Below are 19,210 nucleotides of genomic sequence, written 5' to 3' on the forward strand. Positions count from 1 at the left end.
GCAGCCAGCGGTGTAGTGTTTGACAAGGCAAGCGGCAGTGGTTAGTATTGAGAATGACCCTCGCGAGCAGCATGGACCACTCGACGGTCTTTGCCATGACACCACCAAGCTTACCAACGGTCTGGCAGTTGACGCTGCATCTCCTTCCTGTTCCTGCACTCAGACGCAACCATCTAGCTTCTAGCTCAACGGCACGCTCAGCAAGTAGCAGCATTGGAGATGTTGGCGATCTTGGAAATGGCCTGCGCGAGCTCCTCGCGCTCCAATCCGCGCACAGCCGGACTGCTGCACGCCGACGAAGTGGGCGGAAGTGGGGCGCAGAGAACCCAAGGGAAGACTTGCGGATAGCTTCGTCGTTTGGTTGAGTTGAGGTGGACGGCGTGCCGAAAAGCTTCCGCAGTAGTTTGGATGTGTTAGGCCATGCCGTCATTCGCTGTTTGGGACATGTCAGATAGCTTCACAGGCTAGGAATTGATAAGGCAAGGATTAGCATCTCGCATCTTCATCGCGCCTCGTCCGTAGGGCAACTGACTGGACAGAATCACAACGAGCCACAAGTGAGTATCACCGGCGACAACATAACACAGGCAGACTCCAACTATCTTGCTTGCAATCATGGGGAGACCGCCAAATCTCTACTCCTTCACCGACGTGGACAAAGAACTTGCGCCGAACCTCCGCAAGTATGTCCTCGAACAGCAGAACGAAGCGCTCAAACGGCATGGCGTGTTCCGCGTTGCCATCTCTGGTGGCTCACTGCCAAAGACTTTAGCTAAGGCGCTCCTTGCGCTTCCAAGCGGCAGCGAAGAGGACAAGGTTGAATTCGACAAATGGGAGATTTTCTACGCAGACGAGCGGTGCGTGCCACTCACGCACGAAGACTCGAACCACAAGCTTGTGCAGGAGGAGCTGCTCAACAAGATACCAAAGGAGATGCCGCAGCCAAAGGTCTTCACGGTGGATGAGCAGTACCTGGACAACGCGCAGGAGATGGCAGATGATTATGAGAAGAAGCTCGTATCAGTCTTCGCTGCACGGGACTCTGTCAAGCTACCGCTCTTTGATCTGATACTGCTCGGATGCGGACCGGACGGTCACACATGCTCGCTGTTTCCAGACCATCCACTGCTACGGGAAACGGATGCATGGGTACTGTCGATATCGGACTCGCCGAAGCCGCCGCCAAAGCGCATTACGCTCAGCTTGCCGGTCGTGTTACATGGATCCAAGATTGGGTTCGTGGCGACTGGCGGCGGTAAGAAGGACATTCTGAAGAAGATTTTCGAGACGGAGGAAGGAAGTGAGCTGCCGTGCGGTTTGGTAAACAAAGGTGCCGGTGAGAAGGTGAGCTGGTTTTGCGACTCGGCGGCGACTGAGGGCGTCAGCTTTCCCAAACGCGGGAGTGTGATGTGATGCTCTTGGGCGGTTGAGACTGGTGCATAGACGGACGTTGTGACGGCAGCACAATGGAGTACATTGGCTGCCCTCAAAGATTCTATGATTTAGCGATGAGATCCACGTGAAGACGACAAGATACATGCACTGTCGGTAACGTTCGTTGCCAACCACAAGTTCCAGCTTGCCATAATGTAAAGTTTGCTTCCCGGTCCCAGATGTGGAATCCAACGCTCGTGGCGGCGTAGCTTCCTTGCCATCAGGGTATGGAGGGGAAGCTGACCATCACTCCGATGGCAGCGTTTTCCTAAAATGCTTTGTGGCACATCATATCGGCGTACGCATTCGCGTTCTGGATGATTCAGCCGCTGATGCAGCGTTCGCAACCTTGTTGCTCCTTCCGCTTGCTCTCTGCGGGATTCAGGTACTGCTCGTGAACCGCAGCGCTGCACTAGAGCGGTATGCTTTGCGTCCGTCAATCTCCCGTGTCGTCTGTTCGATGTGTTTCCTGACGTCTATGTGCTTGACCCTAACTGGGTAGCTTCGTAGGATCACTGCTCCACCTTCACGCCTGTCGGCATACCAAGCACGCGTCCAACGCGGCGTACCACATGGGGTTACCTTGCTACTGCTCACTGGTTCTGGGCTTGGGCTGAGCTGAAAAAGTACTCTAGGGGTGAGCTATAAGTTCCTCTACTCTCCTCGAGCCTCTCATAATTACCATGGCTCGTTTTTTGGCCCCTCTCCTCCTAGCTGCGGCGTCAGTTCACTCCCAGTTCATCCACAACCAGCTCCCAGTGGGCTCTAGCTTCGGCGTGCCCAACGAGAATGCCACGTACGACTACGTCGTGGTCGGGGGTGGCACAGCAGGCTCAGTGGTCGCGGCTCGTCTAGCACAAGACGGGCGATTCTCCGTGGCCGTCGTGGAAGCAGGTGGTTTCTAGTAAGTGATATGCCTGACCCGTAGAAGCTAAATTAATCTGTCACAGCGAGTTGGAGAATGGCAATCGAAGTGTAATACCGGGTTATGATTTCTACTCAAGTGGTCCGACTCTGGCAGGCGTGAACCCACTGATCGACTGGGAGTTCATGACTACACCGCAAGCAGGAGGCAAGAATATCAGCATTCATTATACTCGTGGCCGATGTCTGGGCGGCAGCAGTGCAAGGAATTACATGGTTTACCAGCGTCCTACCGTAGGCACAATGCAGCGCTGGGCGGATGTCGTTGGCGATCAGAGCTGGACTTGGGTACGTCAACAGCCAACAGATTCACAGGCACTAGCTTATCAAACCCGTCTTCTAGGAAAATGTTCTGCCGTATTACAAACAGAGCTCAACACTTACGCCGCCTAACACCAAGCTGCGGATGGCGAACACCACCACCTATTAGTACGGCTTCCTGTGCACGATCGTGACACCAGCAGACACTGACCTCAGTTCTGATACAGCGACGCAAGCGTTTTCGGCAAAGGTCCTTTGCAGGTCGGGTTTGTTGAAATCAGTGTCAGAAGCCTGACGAGTTCTGCTGATCACCGCCTTAGCTATTCGAATTATATCGCGCCGTTTGCCACTTGGGTCAACCTTGGCTGGAAGCAGGCGGGTGACACTATACGAACTCAAGGCATGCAGAGCGGCGAGCTCCTTGGCCACAGCATTTTGCCCAGCAGCCTCGACGCGCAGAGTCAGGAGCGCAGCTCTGCGCAGACATCATATATTAACCTAGCGATGAAAGCAACGCAGCTCACGATCTACACGCATGCTCTTGCGAAGCGTATCCTCTTCGACAGCACGAAGACAGCAACAGGTGTTGTTGTGGAGACACGTGGTCTCCCCTTCACCATTTCCGCCAGAAGGGAAGTGATCCTGTCAGCTGGTGAGTAAAGTAACCTGTAATCCCGTTCGAGTGGTCCGGAATCTAGCTGACTCTCCTACCAACCAATCTGCAGGTGCCTTCAATAGCCCACAGCTTCTCATGGTTAGCGGAGTCGGCCCGGCAGCGACGCTGCAAAAGTACCACATCCCTGTCGTACGAAATGCGCCCGGCGTAGGGCAGAACATGGAAGACAACCCGTTCTTCGCAGTCAACGTCGCGGCCGACCTGCCGACGGGCTCCAGCTATCAAAACAATCCTGCCTTGTTTGCCCAAGCGATTGCGGATTACAACTCAGACCGTACTGGCTATCTTACATCTGCGGGTGCGGATATCATCTCCTTCCAGAAGCTTTCAAACCGATCGGAGCTCGGGATCTCGGCTCATGCTAAGCAGGCTTTGTCCTGGTTGCCGGACGACTGGCCGGAGGCGATGTTCTGGTCCTTCGCCGTCTGGATTGGAGCTTCGTTCGGATCGTTGCCGCCAGACGCAAGAAATTACGGCGGTATCGTGGGTAGTATTACCGCGCCCTTATCGCGAGGATGGGTTACGATCAATAGCTCCGACACGGCCGACCTACCAATCATAAACCCCAACATGCTTACGGACCCAACGGACCAGGAAGTTGCTGTGGCCACCGTCAGACGTATCCGAGATTTGCTGGCGACGGACGCAATGAAGGCGATCGCGCCCGAAGGTGAAGTCTTCCCTGGACCGAATGTCACGTCTTTCGAAGACATATTGTCTGCCATTCAAGGCCAATATTTCACCTTCGCGCATGCATCGGTGACGAACAAGATGGGCCTGAGCAATGATCGGATGGCTGTAGTGGATAGCAAGGCAAGGGTGTTCGGAGTCAACAGTCTAAGGGTTGTCGACATATCAGCTTTCCCTTTCTTACCTCCAGGTTCGTCTACAGCATGACGCTCCTCTTAATAAAATATACTGACGCTCGTGACAGGTCAGCCGCAAGCGACAGTTTACATGATGGGTGAGAAGATTGCGGACGATATACTACATGGTGAAAGCGGGACGAGCGGCCATGAAAGTCAGAGTATGTCTTCTTAATGCTGCAAACCCAAGTTGTAGGCTGACATCCTCCAGCTCTCGAGCGCGATGAGCTCTAACTAGGACTTCTCCGTATGACTACACCTTGCCGTAGTCGTAGTGCTGTTCAATAGCTAGTTAGCGCATGATGGTCATCAAATAGAGTCCCTTGGCGCAGGAAGGGCCGCTCGCCGTATTCTTGTTACAGCGCGTCCGAGTCCCGCATCAAAGGACGTGTAAGGTGAAACCTGGAAACCGAGTGATGTTGAAAGTAGGCTTCAATGAGTTGCGATTCCTTCTAGCTCGATAGAAACCTGTTGGCAGCCTTAAGCTAGATCCCGGTGCGGCGTAGTCACCAACTATGAGCGGTTATCGGCTCGAGAGCTTTCGCAGAAGTTTGGTACGGTGCCAATAGGCATGTTATATGTGGTGCATGCTGCAGTGGCCTCCTCCCCATCAGAGCCACTGGGAAGAAGTAAGCTGTGATTGCATGCCGAACCCTGTGATGGCTGCACGCAGGATAGCAGTCACAAGCGTGACTTCCAGTGACGTTTGGCAAGCAAGTCGAAGAGGCTCACGTGAGGGACCTGCAGGTCGAGTGGTCGAACAGCGACCATTCGCCATCCTCGCACTTTCCCGAGAGAGTTCCTGAGCTGATTGCGGCGGCTGCAAAGCGAAGTGGTGGTCCGTAAAATGCTTGTGAGCAGTCGACGTACACACTGCGGAATGGTGCTGATACCAATGGTACACGCTATGTGATCATGCCTCCCACAGCGCCTACGCTTAGATTACATTCAGCAGGCACAGTGTAAAAGTATAGAGTGGAGGGTATGTCGGCTGACGAGCCAGGCACCTCACCGCTTAGGCACTAGCGGTGGCAGTGCTCTCGGATCCTTTTGCGCCTTCATCATCTCCTTCCAGGCCTTCATTCGGTCGGCCTGCCGAATACCAGCCACCGCTTCACCCAGATGCCTCTGCCCTCGGTCACCCTCGGCCATCATTGCCATCGGGCTCTCGACCTCGCGCCAGCTGCCTCTGCCTCCGCGGCCTTGACCGACCCTGTTCTTCTTTCCACGCGAAGACCGCTCACCCCACATACTGAGCCTTTGCACACCACGAAGCTTCCGTAAACCATACATTGACGCGAGGATCGCAATCAACGTTGACAGACCGGAAATGCCGAAGAATCCAAAGTTGGTCTCCTCGATGAAGTTCTCCAGGTTCATACCGTAGAGCGCGGCGATGAACATACCTGCGGTGATACCAAGCGTGCCAATGGTGAATTTGAGGTCGAGCAGCATAAGTGAGTTGCGGTTTGCGTCCAAGATTGCGCGGACGATGTCTTCCGTATTGCGAATCGCAGACACTAGATTAGATGAGACTTGCACGATCTCGTCCGTGACCTTATGGTACGATTCCAGAAGCAGTTCGATGTCTTCGTGATTGTCCTCCTCGCGTTCGTGACCCTGAGCTTTCTCCGTCAAGTACATCGCGGCCAGATCATCATCAGCTTCAAGAAGATCGTCAATCGCGTCACGGACCAGCCGCGCCTTTTGCTCGAACGTGCCTAGCTTCTTGCTGTAGATGAGCAAAAGGCGGAGCTTATCTCGATCAATGTCCTCTTCAAGGTCTCGCAGCACACGCACAACTGGTTCTCTGACACCCTCGAACTCACTCTCAAGCCCGCTCGTGACTGACACGAGTACCGCTTCCAGCGCGCGGAACTCGTACGGCAAATTGCCACCAGCCGCGGCCGATGACTGCTTCTGCCGCAGTTTCCCCTCCAAGTCATAAATGAAAAGGCTCTGAGCGTAAGAGTCTTGGCTGCCGTATACGTCAAAGATAAGGACGCGGTTATGCTTGATCAAGCATCGTATGTGGAGAAGATTTATCAGAATCGCAGAATGTCGAATGAGAATGTGTGGTAGGACAGAGCTGTCGATCTTGCGCAGATCTCGCGTCAAGAGCGAGTACTTCGCTATGAGCTCGCTCTTCTTGTACTCTCCATTGACAAGTACAACATTCCCATTCTCGTCCAGCTCCGTACATCGCAGCTTGAGATCATTGGCCGGCTTGATGCTCCTCCCACCAAGGCCTGCGTTGTCGTCCAAAAAGCCAGGTAATGGTGGTAAGTCGCCTTGCTTGAGATCGTCCCTAGGATCTTTCCCTTGCGACCTCAAGCGGCGCCAGAAGCCTTCGCGCAGTGACGAGGTTGTTGTCAAGTCTCGTCGCCCACGCAGGCGTCTGTCACGGCATTTGAAGTGGTCGTTGTTCGTGATGAAGGCTGCACATATAGTAGGGCTCGAGGAGAATGCACGACAATGGCGGCTTAAGGGCACGTTAGCTGAGTGTCTCTGGCAAGTTGTTACCGAGCTACATGACTGTGCTTGTAAGTTGAGCTGGGATCGCAGGAAGCGCAAGAGTGCTTTCGACGGGGCCTGTAAGCCATTGCTGGCTCGCATCGCTAATGGAGGCCTACCGATCAGTTCGTTCATGCAAGAAGCCTCCGAAGAAAGTTCGGGACCTGGAAGCGCCAAGCCTGACGTCGAGCCGGCAGCGGCACGCGCCGTTGTACCGCGAGTCATCGCTACATGCGCAAAAGAGTCGTTAAAACATTTCACTTCACGCTTCTATTGCTGTGCCCAGCTATCCAACCTACTACTAACCCTCGAAACAGTCTTTGGTAAGGATGGCCGGTTTTGTTTTCGTTTCAAGGATGACATAATTTGCGACTGATGGCCGGTGCTGGAGTTTCACGCCTGATTCTCATAACAGTCCGGTCAATCTGATCTTCCTCTTCTTACATATTCTGACCTCATAGCCTCGTCCACCCGATCTGCTCGATCTGTACCGAGAGGCAAGACCACTGACCCATCGACAGGCCAAGTCTTCCCGCCACAAGGACCCAGCGCACAGTAGCCGACTCCATTCGCCTTGTATCTTTAAACCGCTGGTATGTGTGACTACATTGCCTCTTGTTTCTCGCATGATGCACAAAACGCTAGAAATGTAGTTGACCTGCGGGGATGATCACTACCAAACTACCAAGATCTCTGAGTCTCAATCGAATCGCTATCTCTTACCTCGTTCCAAGTAACGATAGTCGCTAACCGGTTTATCGTAGGCAAACCAATATCGATGTAGATCAGTCGCTTGTATTTTGCGGCTTGGTAATCGCGAGAATGTCGCCATTGACACCGATCAAGATTCGCGGCAAACGAGGCGCCTCGGAAGCGGAGAAGTGGCACTCATTTAAGAAGCGAAAAGTCGCGCGGAATCATGATCCTGAGTGCTCCACTCGAGACGGCACTCCGGCTTCCACCGTCTCGACTGCAAGTTGCTCGAAGCCCTCACGGGAGCGGAAAGCGCCCCCACGGGAGCTCTCCAAGCTTGAGCAGCTACCCACAGAGATACTGCAGGACATCTTCGAGTATTCAGGGAATCTCAACCTGCCGTTCGCGTCCTTAGAGCTCAAACTGCAATTATGTAGCAAGCACATGTACCTTCGGCTCACTACTCGCACTATGCGCGCAGTGCTTGGCTTTGCTCGAGGTACCGACCGTGCCAGAGCAAAAGATTCAGACCTTGCGGCCGCCTCACGACTTCTCAACTGTCGGTTCATGACGTTTGCCTTCTTCCGAGACTGGGTCGAAGCAGAGTGGTGTTTGACATTCACCCCGACGGAGGATGACCGCGTTCGGCATGACTCGCGGCAGTGCAGTACTGTCCCTCGTCTCCAGGCAATGCTTGCACAGCTTCGACCGTCTGGCGCTCTTCTGCCTCCTAAACGAGCGATCACTGGGCCGTGGACCTCCGACAATCTTGGATATCTCGAATCCATCGTGACGACATGCTACATCGGTAAAGAGAGCCCCAGATATACTGAATATGGCATGACAGGCCTGCGACGAGCGGTGCAGGATGCATCACCCGACGCCCTAAAAGGCCTGTTCAGCATGGGTTTGGAACCAGACCCGGAGCTAATCCGTTTCGCTGTCTGTTCTTGTGCATGTGACCTGGACGTCGTCCGGACGATCCTTAACGAAAATCTGCTGGTGGTCATTCGCAGACCAACAGACAGTCCAAACGCCATGGAGCCTGTGATCGATCCTTTAGAACCTACATTGTGGGCCTGGGCGGAGCATGACCGGGCGGCTGGTGGTGCTAAGGGAAAGAAGCTGACTGGCATGTTGAAAGCGCACGTTAGAGAGCTAAGTCAACTGCAGCTCGATCGCTCGAGGGGACCTATAGACCCAAGAGTGTTCGCAACCTCGAGGAATAGACCACGAAGTCCATCACAAGGAACCATTATCATCTGACTAAGCGGTCACCCCGCAGGAACCCCTTCCAATCTCCCTTACTTCAACGTTCACCCGTTCAATGTCTCACGTTGACACTTCGTGGCGCAACGCGTGTTTCGGCGGCATTGAAAGAGCGATAAGCGAGTCTTCGATTTGCGCGTGCGCAAACCCGTTGCTATCAAGTGAAAGCGGTGGGGCTCGAACCCAGCTGCGCTTTTCCTTGTCCAGGTTTCGACACCCACTCCGCCACGCCTCTTGGCTCCGAAAGAACCAGGTTTTGGGCCGCGTACAGCCCTCATGGCGACGTTAAGCTGAACGTGGGTGATTGCGTGGCTGCCATGGGGTTGGCTATTGCGCCAATACTACATTATCCGCTCTAGAAGTAGGTGTTCTCCTGAGCTCTTCTCTCTTCCCTCTATTCCTTGCGCTTTGCAGTTCTTCGTTCTGCAGACACGATGAAGTTCCGCACATCGTTTCAAGTTCCCCATGCATCGAGAGAAAACGAGATGCCAACAGAGACTCGAGGGATGGCATTCAAGATGCCCACCCTACGCCACAAGAAGTCGAAGGCTGCTGTCCATACAACAGCGCTCAATACGGATGACGATGAGACTCCGAGTCCTTCGAGCGACAATGCGAACCCACTGGACACCAGCAATGAGCCGAGGCCGAACAAGAAGCGTGCACTTCAAGACTTCTTCCGCCACACCTACCAGACAGCCAGGTTACCGCACCGCGAACGCAAAGCCCGCCCACATGGCCGCAAAGCCCGCGTTGCGAAGCCCGAACTCTCGCCCAAGCGTAACTCCCGGCATGTGCAGTCTTTCGACATTAGCGATGATGTACTGGATCGCCTTATGAGGTCGACGGGTGACGATGGCACGAAGATACAAAGTCCGAACTTTCTAATCAAGCAGAAATTGAAGGTGACTTCGAGAGCGCCAGCTTTAGATCCGGATTTATCATCGCCTTCTGATGGGAGCGAGGTGGAAACCGATCACAAGCCTTTGAGCTCACAGGAGGTCGATCTTCAGCCTCTGAGCCAGGACGCGGTAGATCCCAAGTCTATGAGCTGCAATGCGGTCGATCACACGCCTTTCAGTCGCGAAAATGTCGACCTCAACTCTTCGACTCAGGAGGAGGTCGAGTCGATGTTCGTCGGAGCACCGCACATCGCCGTCGAAGAGGTCGAACGCGGCCGTGTCTGGAGACCGCAGGTCATCTTCCGAGGCGGCAACGCGGAAGAGAGCAAGAAGTATGCGCACGACTATGTGGACCTGGGACACCCGAGCTTCGCAGCTTGTACGCTTGGACTGCACAGGACAAGGGAGACGGGTGCCGAGGCGCTCATATCTCGTCATGACACGGCGAATCAGCGGCCTGGAGGCTCCATGTTGGAGGTTCCCAACATGCTCAGCGCCAACGGCTTGGATCTCGGCACGACCGGCTTCGAGCATTTCCTGCAGCTGCCCATCGCAGATAGCGCGAAGTACCCGGACGAGCCTGTCTTGTTTGAAAAGCGGAAGCTGCTGTCCACCGAGCCGGAGGAGCTTGGGCTGCGAGAGCAGGATATAGAGACTGTTGTCGACCGTCTGACAGAGCTTGGTCATATATACAGTGTACATCGGAGTCAATCTGCTGCGGAGAGAGTTCGAACATGGACCGAAGAGAAGGTGGCAGACATGGGCGAGGAACTCTTCGCCAAGCGCCTCGATCCTGAACTTGGCACGACAGGAGCCGGTACAGGTAGCGTGACGCTCAAGACCCAGATCTCGGCCCTACAGCGCGTCCTCGGCGAAACCGAGCTCTGGCATGACTTCAGCCAGGTCGAGTGGCGCATCCGTGTGGGCCAGCTGCTGTGGAAGAGCGGGGAGGATGAAGCGGCATTGCTTGATGGACAACCACAGCAGCAGCTGTCTGAACGCGACATACTGCTCTTGCAGATCACGCTGGCGGCGGAGCTGATGATTCGCTTGGAAGCTCTGAACAGCGCCGGGTGGATGGTGTTTGAGGACGAACGAGCCGGCATCTACGCTGCACACAGCAGGAAGCTCCAATGGGACGTACTGCTTGCGCAGACATTCTTGGAGAACATGACAATTGGTGGTACCGGGTCAGCTAACGCCGCCCATACACCCGTCATATTACCAAAAAGGGCAGATGAGCAATTGGACGGCCTATTGCATTTCGCTCGGGTGCTCCAATGGCCGCACTCGGAGGATGTACGACTGGAGCTCGCAGCGAAGCTGGGTGAGAGCTCATCACAAACTCCCCAGACTGTTGCACGAAGAACAAACGCCACCGTACGGCCTGTGAGCGGCTTCAGCATCTATGCGACACCGCTCAGTAGTCCCATGCATCCAGCCTTCACGCCGAGTGCGAACAGGACCAGCTATTTTGGCGGCTTGCTCGATCATACGCGTAGACCAGGGCCCAGCCGCATGACGACGGCAAGTAGCATGCAACTGCTGACTGCTACTGCTGCTGTCACTTTCGACGAAGATCGTACTGGTTTCGAAGTCGGCGGCTGGCTCTCTCGCTCTTGGCTGTCAGGCTTAGTGCTGCCTGGAGAGCCTGCCGGCCACTTCTTGATCAGCACATTGCTCGAGAACAGTCCAGAGGCTATTGAGGCCCTCGGTGACTCCGCGAACCTGTACGGTGGCTTTGTCTACCAAGGGCGCAGTTACTGGAGCAAGGGCTGCGTGGCGGGCAGAGTACTTGCTGCCTCGAAGGGCGCTGTTGAGTGCATGGGATGGGTTTCCGTACCGCTGACCTTCCGCAACGCAGAGGTGTTGGCAGATGGCTGGGTGAATCTGGACGTCAAGGATGTACCTACGGCAGACGCGGAGACAGTCAGGATCAAGGATACCGAAGCCATCTCAAGAGCTTCCGACCCATTCCACGGCACGCCAGTCTCCTCGCTACAAGCGCATGACTTCACCATTCCAACCGACAGCCCTTCAGTGATAGGCAGCGAAGTCACATACGAAGGCATCACCTTCATACACTCGCAGACGAGCTTTGAGCTGGTCCGCTCCGAAGCAGACGCACTGGAAGCGGCGAGCACATCCGTCGCCCATCTGACGTTCATCCTAGTAGCCAATAAAGCAGCAACGACTCCATTGGAGATACCATTGACGTACGACATACAATTCGTCGCATCATACCCTTGCCACCCTCCGAAGACGGCAGCGTGGAAAGTGCCGCGGACACCAAATGCAAGTGACAGTGTCCGGACAACTCCAAATGCAAGCGACAGTGTCCACACTAGCCTAAGACGCCACTCACGGGCGACCTCGTCGATCTCATCGGCCGGTGCGCAAACACTTATGGAGTTTGGCGGCACTACAACAGCTAGGCCCGTCGACTCACCTCGCTCTCCCATGTCATCGCGCACGGAGAAGGAGTTACCCGCTCCGCCCGCGCATCCTTTACACGTAGACTACCACTTCAGCATCGTACCGGCAACGAGTCTGTTGGTTTCACAACCGGGCACGCTGCCGCGAGTTCTAGCGGGCAACCGCGAGCTGGCAAGCGCGAACGCAGACGCAAACGAAGTGGTGGTGCTGGACTGCCGTGGCTTGCATGACCTGGAGTTGCTGGGCCGGTCCTGGTGCTCGAAAGTCGGCGAGAATGCGTTAATCGGGAAGAGCGGGCGGACGTGTTTGGCGTGCTGTATTAGAGAGGCGAAGGCGTTGGATATTAAGGTCGTGATCCGGACGTAGCCATGCTTCGATCGTACATATACCCATGTTGCACATGATGGTCAGCATTACGAATAATGTCGGCAACCTCATACTTCGCGTTTCTGAAGGATTGTACTCCGGATCATTAAAGCATTCGACATGTCATCTGCATTGGGTTTGCAGTCCTGTCTACTACACTGAAGCGATGGCGATCCATTGTATGTTCACAAAGAGTAGTGGGTTGGATGTTTGATCGCGAGTCAATGGCTATTTGGCGAAAAGCGCAGCCTCATGCTCCGCACAGTCACCGACCTCATCTTTAAGGGTCCCTTCAGCATACCTCGTCCAGCTGAGCAGCTCTAGAGACAATGTGGCCCCGTGAACATCCCGTCACCGAACGCCAGCCCCATGCGACATCCCACCCCTCATTTCATCCTTGGACTCTGCATTTCTGCAACCATCTCAAACCTCCCCCATCAGGAAGTTGGCGTCTATGAAGTCGGGTTGGGGTTCATCTTCCTCTTGCCACCGGTCATGGTGACGTTGACGAAGCGGCGAGTGTATGTGATTCTCTTCTTCGCGCGGCCCTTTGGCGTCTTCTTCTTCTCCTGCTTCTCGACCTATTCATCACCGTGTTAGCTTACCGGACTTCCTTCGCAACTCTGTCCCTCAACAGCACATCGCCCAATTGCTGGTGTCCAGTCAGGAGTATGGTATCGTACCTTTGGTGTCTGCGACTTGACCTTACCGGCACGCGCCAACGAACCGTGAACTTTACCCATGTTTGCGGGTTATTGTGGATGCGGTGTTGCTCGTTGAGTGCGCTGTATTTGGTGGCGGATGTTGATGAGGTGACTGTCGATGACTGATGGAGCGAATTTGATGCCATCTCCGCCTACCATACCCGGAGTAAGTGCGGCAGTCTTGGCACGGCGAGAGGCGGAAGCGGCCGCTGCACCTCGGCTCCGGTTGAAGCGTGATTGCCACCATACAAACAGATAGAGGATGCGAAGATGTATGTCTTCTAAGCAAAGCGTGTAGAATAGCCGCAGCACAACTGTCATTCCTGCGCAACAATGCTTCCCTCAATAGCGTCCCTTGCACTCCTTATTGCCTCAGCATCAGCTCACCTACTACCTCCCTCCGAACATACCCAGGAGACTCTGCAAGGCCCAGTGCAAGATGAGGACTACCACATCCCCACCATCCATGAGAGCACTGTCATGGCCCGGCGAATAATGCACCTCTCCTCCATTAGCACCCTGATCACCACCTTCCCCGCCCCCTCCCTCCACTCCATCCTTAGCGGCAACGCCTCCGACGATGAGCAACTCACCACATGGGAGAACCGGCCGCCAGAGATGGCTGGTAGCCCCATAGGCCTGATGGAATACTACGCCGACTGCGAGCCTGCGAGCGGCAATCCCACATTACTCGCCATCAACATAGCATCACCATACAAGAACTACGCGGCCGGGAGCAATATCAGCATGCACATCCGTTGGTGGCCCACGCAAACCAACTCCTACCTCTCCTCCCTCTTCTCATCCTCACGAGAAGAAGAAGACATTCCCACCCCACACACTCCCGCCGCACTGCCTCGATTCAGCCTGCACGGCCGTCTCGAGCCCATCTCCGCCGCAGACCTGGCCCGACACGTGGTACCCGCTTGCTTCATGGCGGCGCATCCGGATAGCGCCTTATGGCAGCCAGGTAACGACATTCACACGAGCCAGTACATGCGCTTCGTGGTGGAGCACATTTACTGGTTTGGCGGGTTTGGAGATCGGGCGCGGATTGGCTGGTTGCCGGTGGATGAGTGGCGGAGTGTCACTAGGGCCGAGGTGGAGGCTATGCGGTTACCTGGGGAGGAGAAGAGGCGGAAGGGTTGGGGTGGGAGGGATTGGCTTTGAAGAAGCTGTTCTTGGTTTGTGAGTGTTTGCGGTGATGGTGAACGATGTCCACAAACCGGTGTTTGGCGCCCTTGGATACCCTGGCTTTGGTTCTTGGCCTGGATCGGACCTGACCCTAACTATCTACACCTTCGGCACGGTGTGCAGTATGCAATTAAAGCATTCGATGCCTTGGCCCGACCCATAACGTTCTGAGCACAATCTAGGGCAATGACGTGACTACATGTGTTGAGCAGCGTTTTCGAGCTTGCATTACAACTGATTCAGCAAACTACCTACTACCCACTCGTTACCCCACCCATGCAACTACCATGCCACAGCCCGCATCTTACCAGAAACAACATCACTATTACGAGATGCCAAACATTACGCGTACTATCACATTGGCTCAAAACCAATAACCTCCTCCCCATCCAATCGTCCCATCCCCACTATCTCACACCCACTCGCCGGACACGTCTGCGTCAGCGTCGCCGTCGTTGTCAGCGTGCTCGTCCGTTGCGTCGGACAAGACGAAATCGTGACCGTGACCACCTCTCCTCCTCCGTATGCTCCTGAAGGTGCAGTCACCTTCAATGCCGCTACGCTTCCATCCTCAGTAGCCAGACCGGTAACGCTGCTGAACAATGTGCAGGCTGTGCTCGTGCTGGAGATAGCGACGCAGGCTTCTACGGCATCACAGCGCGCCATACAAGCCTGTGCGAAATTGTCGGCGTCGTGTTCAACAGAGATTTGGCGTTTATGTTTTGAGCTGTAGGAAGCGTATGTCGTGCCGGTGTAGGATTCATTGCAGGACACAGAGTATGTCGCGTAGTTCTCGTCCGTATAGCTGCCGCCATTGTAGGCAGGACATGGTGGACCCTCCGAGACGGCTGCGGTGGGCGTAGAAGAGCTGCCGGTAGCGGATGATCCGTTCAGGCTGTAGCTGACGATTGTGGCGCCGGTCCTTGTCCCTTGAAAGCTGGAGGATGAGCTTGCGCTACCGCCGCCGCCACTATTGTAGCCACTCACGCCGCCTACTCCTCCTGTTGCGGGACCGGGGCCGTAATTAGTTATGAAGGACGGTCCTCCACCGCTGCTGCTCGAGGAAGCGGAGGATTGTTCGTATCCTGACACGCCGTTCGTTGTGGTGTACTTTCCTGGCATGCTGCCTGTGTTGCCGCCTCCGCTCGCAGGTGTGACGCTGTTGACCAGTGAGACGGAGTTTGTACCCTGGCTGCCGCTCGGATACGTGGGAACATTAGAATCACCACCATTTGACGTGGGCGTTGGAGTAGTGCTGTAGAGGGAAGGTCCGCTCAGGCTCGCATTCGGCGGCACGTAACCGCCTCCGTTCATCGTTGCGTCACTAGCCGGTGTGTTGCTACTCGATGGTATGGGACTAACTCCGTTCAGGTCGCCTGTATAGGCCGGACCAGGTGTGTTAATGCCATAGAAACCAGAGCTGGAGCTCGTTGTAGTCATCGCAGCAACACTGGGCGGCGCTGTGTACACGGTAGCGACGTCCACGGGTCGCGTCGCAGCTTGCACAGGCGGACCGGTGCCCGTCACCGTCGTAGTACCGGTGACGGTGTCGAGCAGTTCGCACTGTGACGTGGTGGGGTTGTAGTTGGCAGCCCTACAACCGGGTGTGGTGTCGCAGAAGGTGAGACAGCTCCCAAGGTTGGCTTTCGCGGCGCGGATTTGAATGTGGCCAGCGTAGATCGTATTAGTAGTGACGTTGAAAGTGTTGCCGAAGGCGTCTGCGCAGGTGTTGTTGCTGCCAGCAGCTGTGGCGGTTCCGGTTGCAGATGCACCGCAGGCTGGAAGCTGAGAGGTGGACAAGAGCGAGCTGGTGGTGTAATAAGATTCGACGGGTGGTGCATATTGGTCTGGGTTGTTGGGTGAGCTAGAAGATATGGGCACGCTTGGAGGAGTGTACAGTCCTGAGTTCGCCGGAGAAGTACTTATCTCCACTGGCGAGCTTAATGTCGGGACCACATCTGGTGGCGTATATTGTCCAGGACTGGTTGGAGAAATGCTAGGCAACATCGGAGGGCTTGAAAACGTAGTCGAAGTGGGTACGCTCGGTGACGTGTACTGTCCCGGACTGGTCGCTGGATTGTTAGGAAGCATTGGAGAGCTTGACGAGGAACTCATAGTCGGTATGCTTGGTGCAGTGTACTGTGGACTGGTTGGCGAGTTTGCTGGCGCTATCGGCGAGCTCAATGTCGAACTCGTGGTGGGTACGCTTGGTGAAGTATACTGTCCAGGAGGCGTCGACAAGTTATTCGGCAGCATTGATGAGCTCGACGAGAAACTTGCAGTAGGTACGCTTGGTGTTGTGTAGAGTCCAGGAGTGGTTGGCGGATTGTTCGGCGCCATTGGCGAGCTTGCGGTGGTGGAGCTAGTAAAGGTGCTGCTCTGGGAAGCGTATGGAGATGGACCGACCGACGTGGTTGATGTGCTGCTCCCCATTGGCGGTGACATCACTGAAGAGCTCGACCCGGTTGATGCCGCTGTCGATGCAATGACTGTCGAAGACATGCTGCTGCTGCTGCTGCTGCCCGACGCGCCATCGCCGTATGCGTCATTGGGTGGCAATACTGATTGCAGAACGGCCGAGTCAATGCCGGAAGATGAGACGGTGTTGCTGAAAGACTCCTTGAAGTAGCACATGCCGTTGTTCCATGTGACAGCGACGCAAGTCTGACCCTGGGTTGCACACATATTGATACAGGATGGGAAGTCCGGGGTCTGAACACCCGGACCGTCGGACGGCGGTTGCGTGTCAGAGTCGCAGAAGATGATGTACTCGATGCCATAGGAGTCGGTATATGGCATGTTGTCGGAGCCACCCGGGCACTGAATGCTCGCAGTTGGTGACGACACCACGGATAGCGTCTTACTCGCCACTGATAATGAGGATGACGTTACCGTTACTAGATTGGCAGGCCGAATGCCCGCAACCTTACTTGCTTCATTACACCCGATGAAGCTTTCCGTTGCGAAGTTCTTGAGAAAGCACGTTCCGGCTCCTGACGTTTTGAGTGTATACAGAAAGGTCCATCCATAGCATGGACCTAGTGTAGTGTCGTCGCACCCTAAAAAGCAGTCATTGAAGCTTTCCGCACTAAACTGATGATAGTCGCCATTGGAGGTATCGCAACCGCAGCGGAGGACGTACGACTGGCCGTTGGAGTCGACAACGGTCTGCCCGTCATTCGAAGGGCAAGCATATGGTCCGACTGTTGGAATGGTTATTGCGGACGAGCTCGAGGAAGATCCTGATTGCATGCTTGAGGTAGACAACAACACTACTGTCGGTATGTTGTTATCGGCTAGTCCGCCAGAGGTAGATGGAGTATATGCTGGCGGCTCCATTGTTGTAGAGCTGCTATCTGTCGTTATAGAGCTGCTATCCGTTGTTATAGAGCTGCTGTCCGTTGTTATAGAGCTGCTATCCGTTGTTATAGAGCTGCTGTCCGTTGTTATAGAGCTGCTATCCGTTGTTATAGAGCTGCTATCCGTTGTTATAGAGCTGCTGTCCGTCATTATAAAGCTGCTATCCGTTGTTATAGAGCTGCTGTCCGTTGTTGTAGAGCTGCTGCCCGTTGTTATAGAGCTGCTGTCCGTTGTTGTAGAGCTGCTGCCCGTTGTTATAGAGCTGCTATCCGTTGTTATAGAGCTGCTATCCGTTGTTGTAGAGCTGCTGTCCGTTGTTATAGACCTGCTATCCATTGTTATAGAGCTGCTGTCCGTTGTTATAGACCTGCTATCCGTTGTTATAGAGCTGCTGTCCGTTGTTGTAGAGCTGCTATCCGTTGTTATAGAGCTGCTATCCGTTGTTATAGAGCTGCTATCCGTTGTTATAGAGCTGCTATCCGTTGTTGTAGAGCTGCTGTCCGTTGTTGTAGAGCTGCTGGAACTAGAAGTGCCACCTTGTGGGTAGCTAGGAACACTTTCTGAAGTCGTGCTCGCCGTTGTAGGCATCGGGTCGACTGTGGCTGATGTGGAAGAGGTCGACGTAGATGTCGTGTCGAGTGAGAAAGCTCCGCCACCGTATTGGGCCACCTGAATAGCGGCGACATGGTAGTTGTCGCTTCTGACGAATGTCGTAGAGCCCCCGGGTTGGTGCTGATAGAAACAAGTACCTTGCCCGACGCCGTTGGTGAAGAAAGGACTCCAGAAGGTGAAAGAGTAGCATGGTTGGGCAGAGGCGTCACCCAGCTGGTTCGAGCAATTATAGAAGCAGTCGTCAAATCCATTCATGGTCGAAGCCACCCCATAGTTGCCGATGGATGTGTCCCCGCTGCATTGTATTATGTACGAGACTCCACTCGGATCGACAACTGTCTGCCCGTTCACTGCAGGGCAAGCGTAGTCCGGAGTTGTCGTAGTAGTCGTGATCTGGGCTACAGCCACGATCGGAAGTATCACAGTGGTAAATAACGCAGAAATGACGAGCGGAATGCGCGCCATGATTGCGACGGCGCACCGAAGTAGAGCGTAGCCGTTAACACACAGTGAGACTGAAGGGGAGACGCGTGGTAGTAGCGGAACGTTCTGGGCAAACCGAAGAGCAATGCGGAAAAGAAAACAAATTGTGCATTCCAGTCATTTCTCGGTGGGTGGCTTGACCACCGCGGTGGGATACCAATACCCAACCTCATCATCTGCTATATCAGTGGTACAAGGTATTCTGTATAACCTGGCAGCGATAAAGGTTGCAAATAGTTCGTGGTCGCAACATGGTCCTCAGAGCGTATGTGGCTACGTTCCGGGAGGCTGCAAAAGCCACCAGGAATGCCACACCTCTACCAAACCGGTGGTGCATCCGGCGCGCACTGCAGATAGACGACAGCGCTTGTGTACACACTGCGCTGCTGCGACTGCTGTGATGACTTGCAATGCGTGGTGAAAGGTTGTTGTGCGTGTGAGGTATTCTGTGATGTACTGCGGCCCGTGCACCGACTTGTGTTGTTCCTAAGAGAACCACAGTCTTTGCAGCGCCCT

The 19,210-nt window shown here is 54.7% G+C and overlaps 8 protein-coding genes across 8 annotated transcripts; 5 read left to right on the forward strand and 3 right to left on the reverse strand.

Moving 5' to 3' along the window:
• The first annotated feature begins 365 nt into the window (after positions 1-365).
• On the forward strand, positions 366-1,616 carry BAUCODRAFT_35631 (uncharacterized protein). The gene has a single exon (XM_007679814.1). It carries the CDS (start codon positions 616-618, stop codon positions 1,411-1,413), a length of 798 nt encoding a protein of 265 aa, XP_007678004.1. The 5' UTR covers positions 366-615; the 3' UTR covers positions 1,414-1,616.
• Positions 1,617-2,117: 501 nt separating this feature from the next.
• Positions 2,118-4,336, forward strand: BAUCODRAFT_73291 (uncharacterized protein; the record flags this gene model as incomplete). Its single annotated transcript, XM_007679973.1, has 7 exons — positions 2,118-2,338; positions 2,385-2,646; positions 2,702-2,787; positions 2,847-2,885; positions 2,940-3,271; positions 3,345-4,175; positions 4,230-4,336. 7 exons carry the CDS (start codon positions 2,118-2,120, stop codon positions 4,334-4,336), a joined length of 1,878 nt encoding a protein of 625 aa, XP_007678163.1.
• Positions 4,337-5,403: 1,067 nt separating this feature from the next.
• BAUCODRAFT_52577 (uncharacterized protein) lies at positions 5,404-6,402 on the reverse strand (the record flags this gene model as incomplete). The annotated part of the gene is made up of 1 exon (XM_007679947.1): positions 5,404-6,402. A coding segment is annotated over one exon (999 nt), but the record flags the coding sequence as incomplete, so codon positions are not given.
• An 872-nt stretch (positions 6,403-7,274) lies between these two features.
• On the forward strand, positions 7,275-8,852 carry BAUCODRAFT_547651 (uncharacterized protein). Its single transcript, XM_007680103.1, has one exon. It carries the CDS (start codon positions 7,498-7,500, stop codon positions 8,632-8,634), a length of 1,137 nt encoding a protein of 378 aa, XP_007678293.1. The 5' UTR covers positions 7,275-7,497; the 3' UTR covers positions 8,635-8,852.
• Positions 8,853-9,155: 303 nt separating this feature from the next.
• On the forward strand, positions 9,156-12,341 carry BAUCODRAFT_149573 (uncharacterized protein; the record flags this gene model as incomplete). Its single annotated transcript, XM_007680104.1, has 1 exon — positions 9,156-12,341. One exon carries the CDS (start codon positions 9,156-9,158, stop codon positions 12,339-12,341), a length of 3,186 nt encoding a protein of 1,061 aa, XP_007678294.1.
• A 247-nt stretch (positions 12,342-12,588) lies between these two features.
• Positions 12,589-13,105, reverse strand: BAUCODRAFT_35637 (uncharacterized protein). Its single transcript, XM_007679815.1, has 2 exons — positions 13,025-13,105; positions 12,589-12,922 (listed from the first exon to the last, which is right to left on the reverse strand). Exons 1-2 carry the CDS (start codon positions 13,082-13,084, stop codon positions 12,794-12,796), a joined length of 189 nt encoding a protein of 62 aa, XP_007678005.1. The 5' UTR covers positions 13,085-13,105; the 3' UTR covers positions 12,589-12,793.
• Positions 13,106-13,378: 273 nt separating this feature from the next.
• BAUCODRAFT_73680 (uncharacterized protein) lies at positions 13,379-14,215 on the forward strand (the record flags this gene model as incomplete). Its single annotated transcript, XM_007680006.1, has 1 exon — positions 13,379-14,215. The coding sequence occupies one exon, from the start codon at positions 13,379-13,381 to the stop codon at positions 14,213-14,215; it is 837 nt and encodes a 278-aa protein (XP_007678196.1).
• Positions 14,216-14,404: 189 nt separating this feature from the next.
• On the reverse strand, positions 14,405-19,122 carry BAUCODRAFT_547758 (uncharacterized protein). Its single transcript, XM_007680105.1, has one exon. It carries the CDS (start codon positions 18,674-18,676, stop codon positions 14,594-14,596), a length of 4,083 nt encoding a protein of 1,360 aa, XP_007678295.1. The 5' UTR covers positions 18,677-19,122; the 3' UTR covers positions 14,405-14,593.
• Between the last annotated feature and the right edge of the window lie 88 nt (positions 19,123-19,210).

This window comes from Baudoinia panamericana, assembly GCF_000338955.1.
Source record: "Baudoinia panamericana UAMH 10762 unplaced genomic scaffold BAUCOscaffold_9, whole genome shotgun sequence".
Taxonomy (NCBI): domain Eukaryota; kingdom Fungi; phylum Ascomycota; class Dothideomycetes; order Mycosphaerellales; family Teratosphaeriaceae; genus Baudoinia; species Baudoinia panamericana.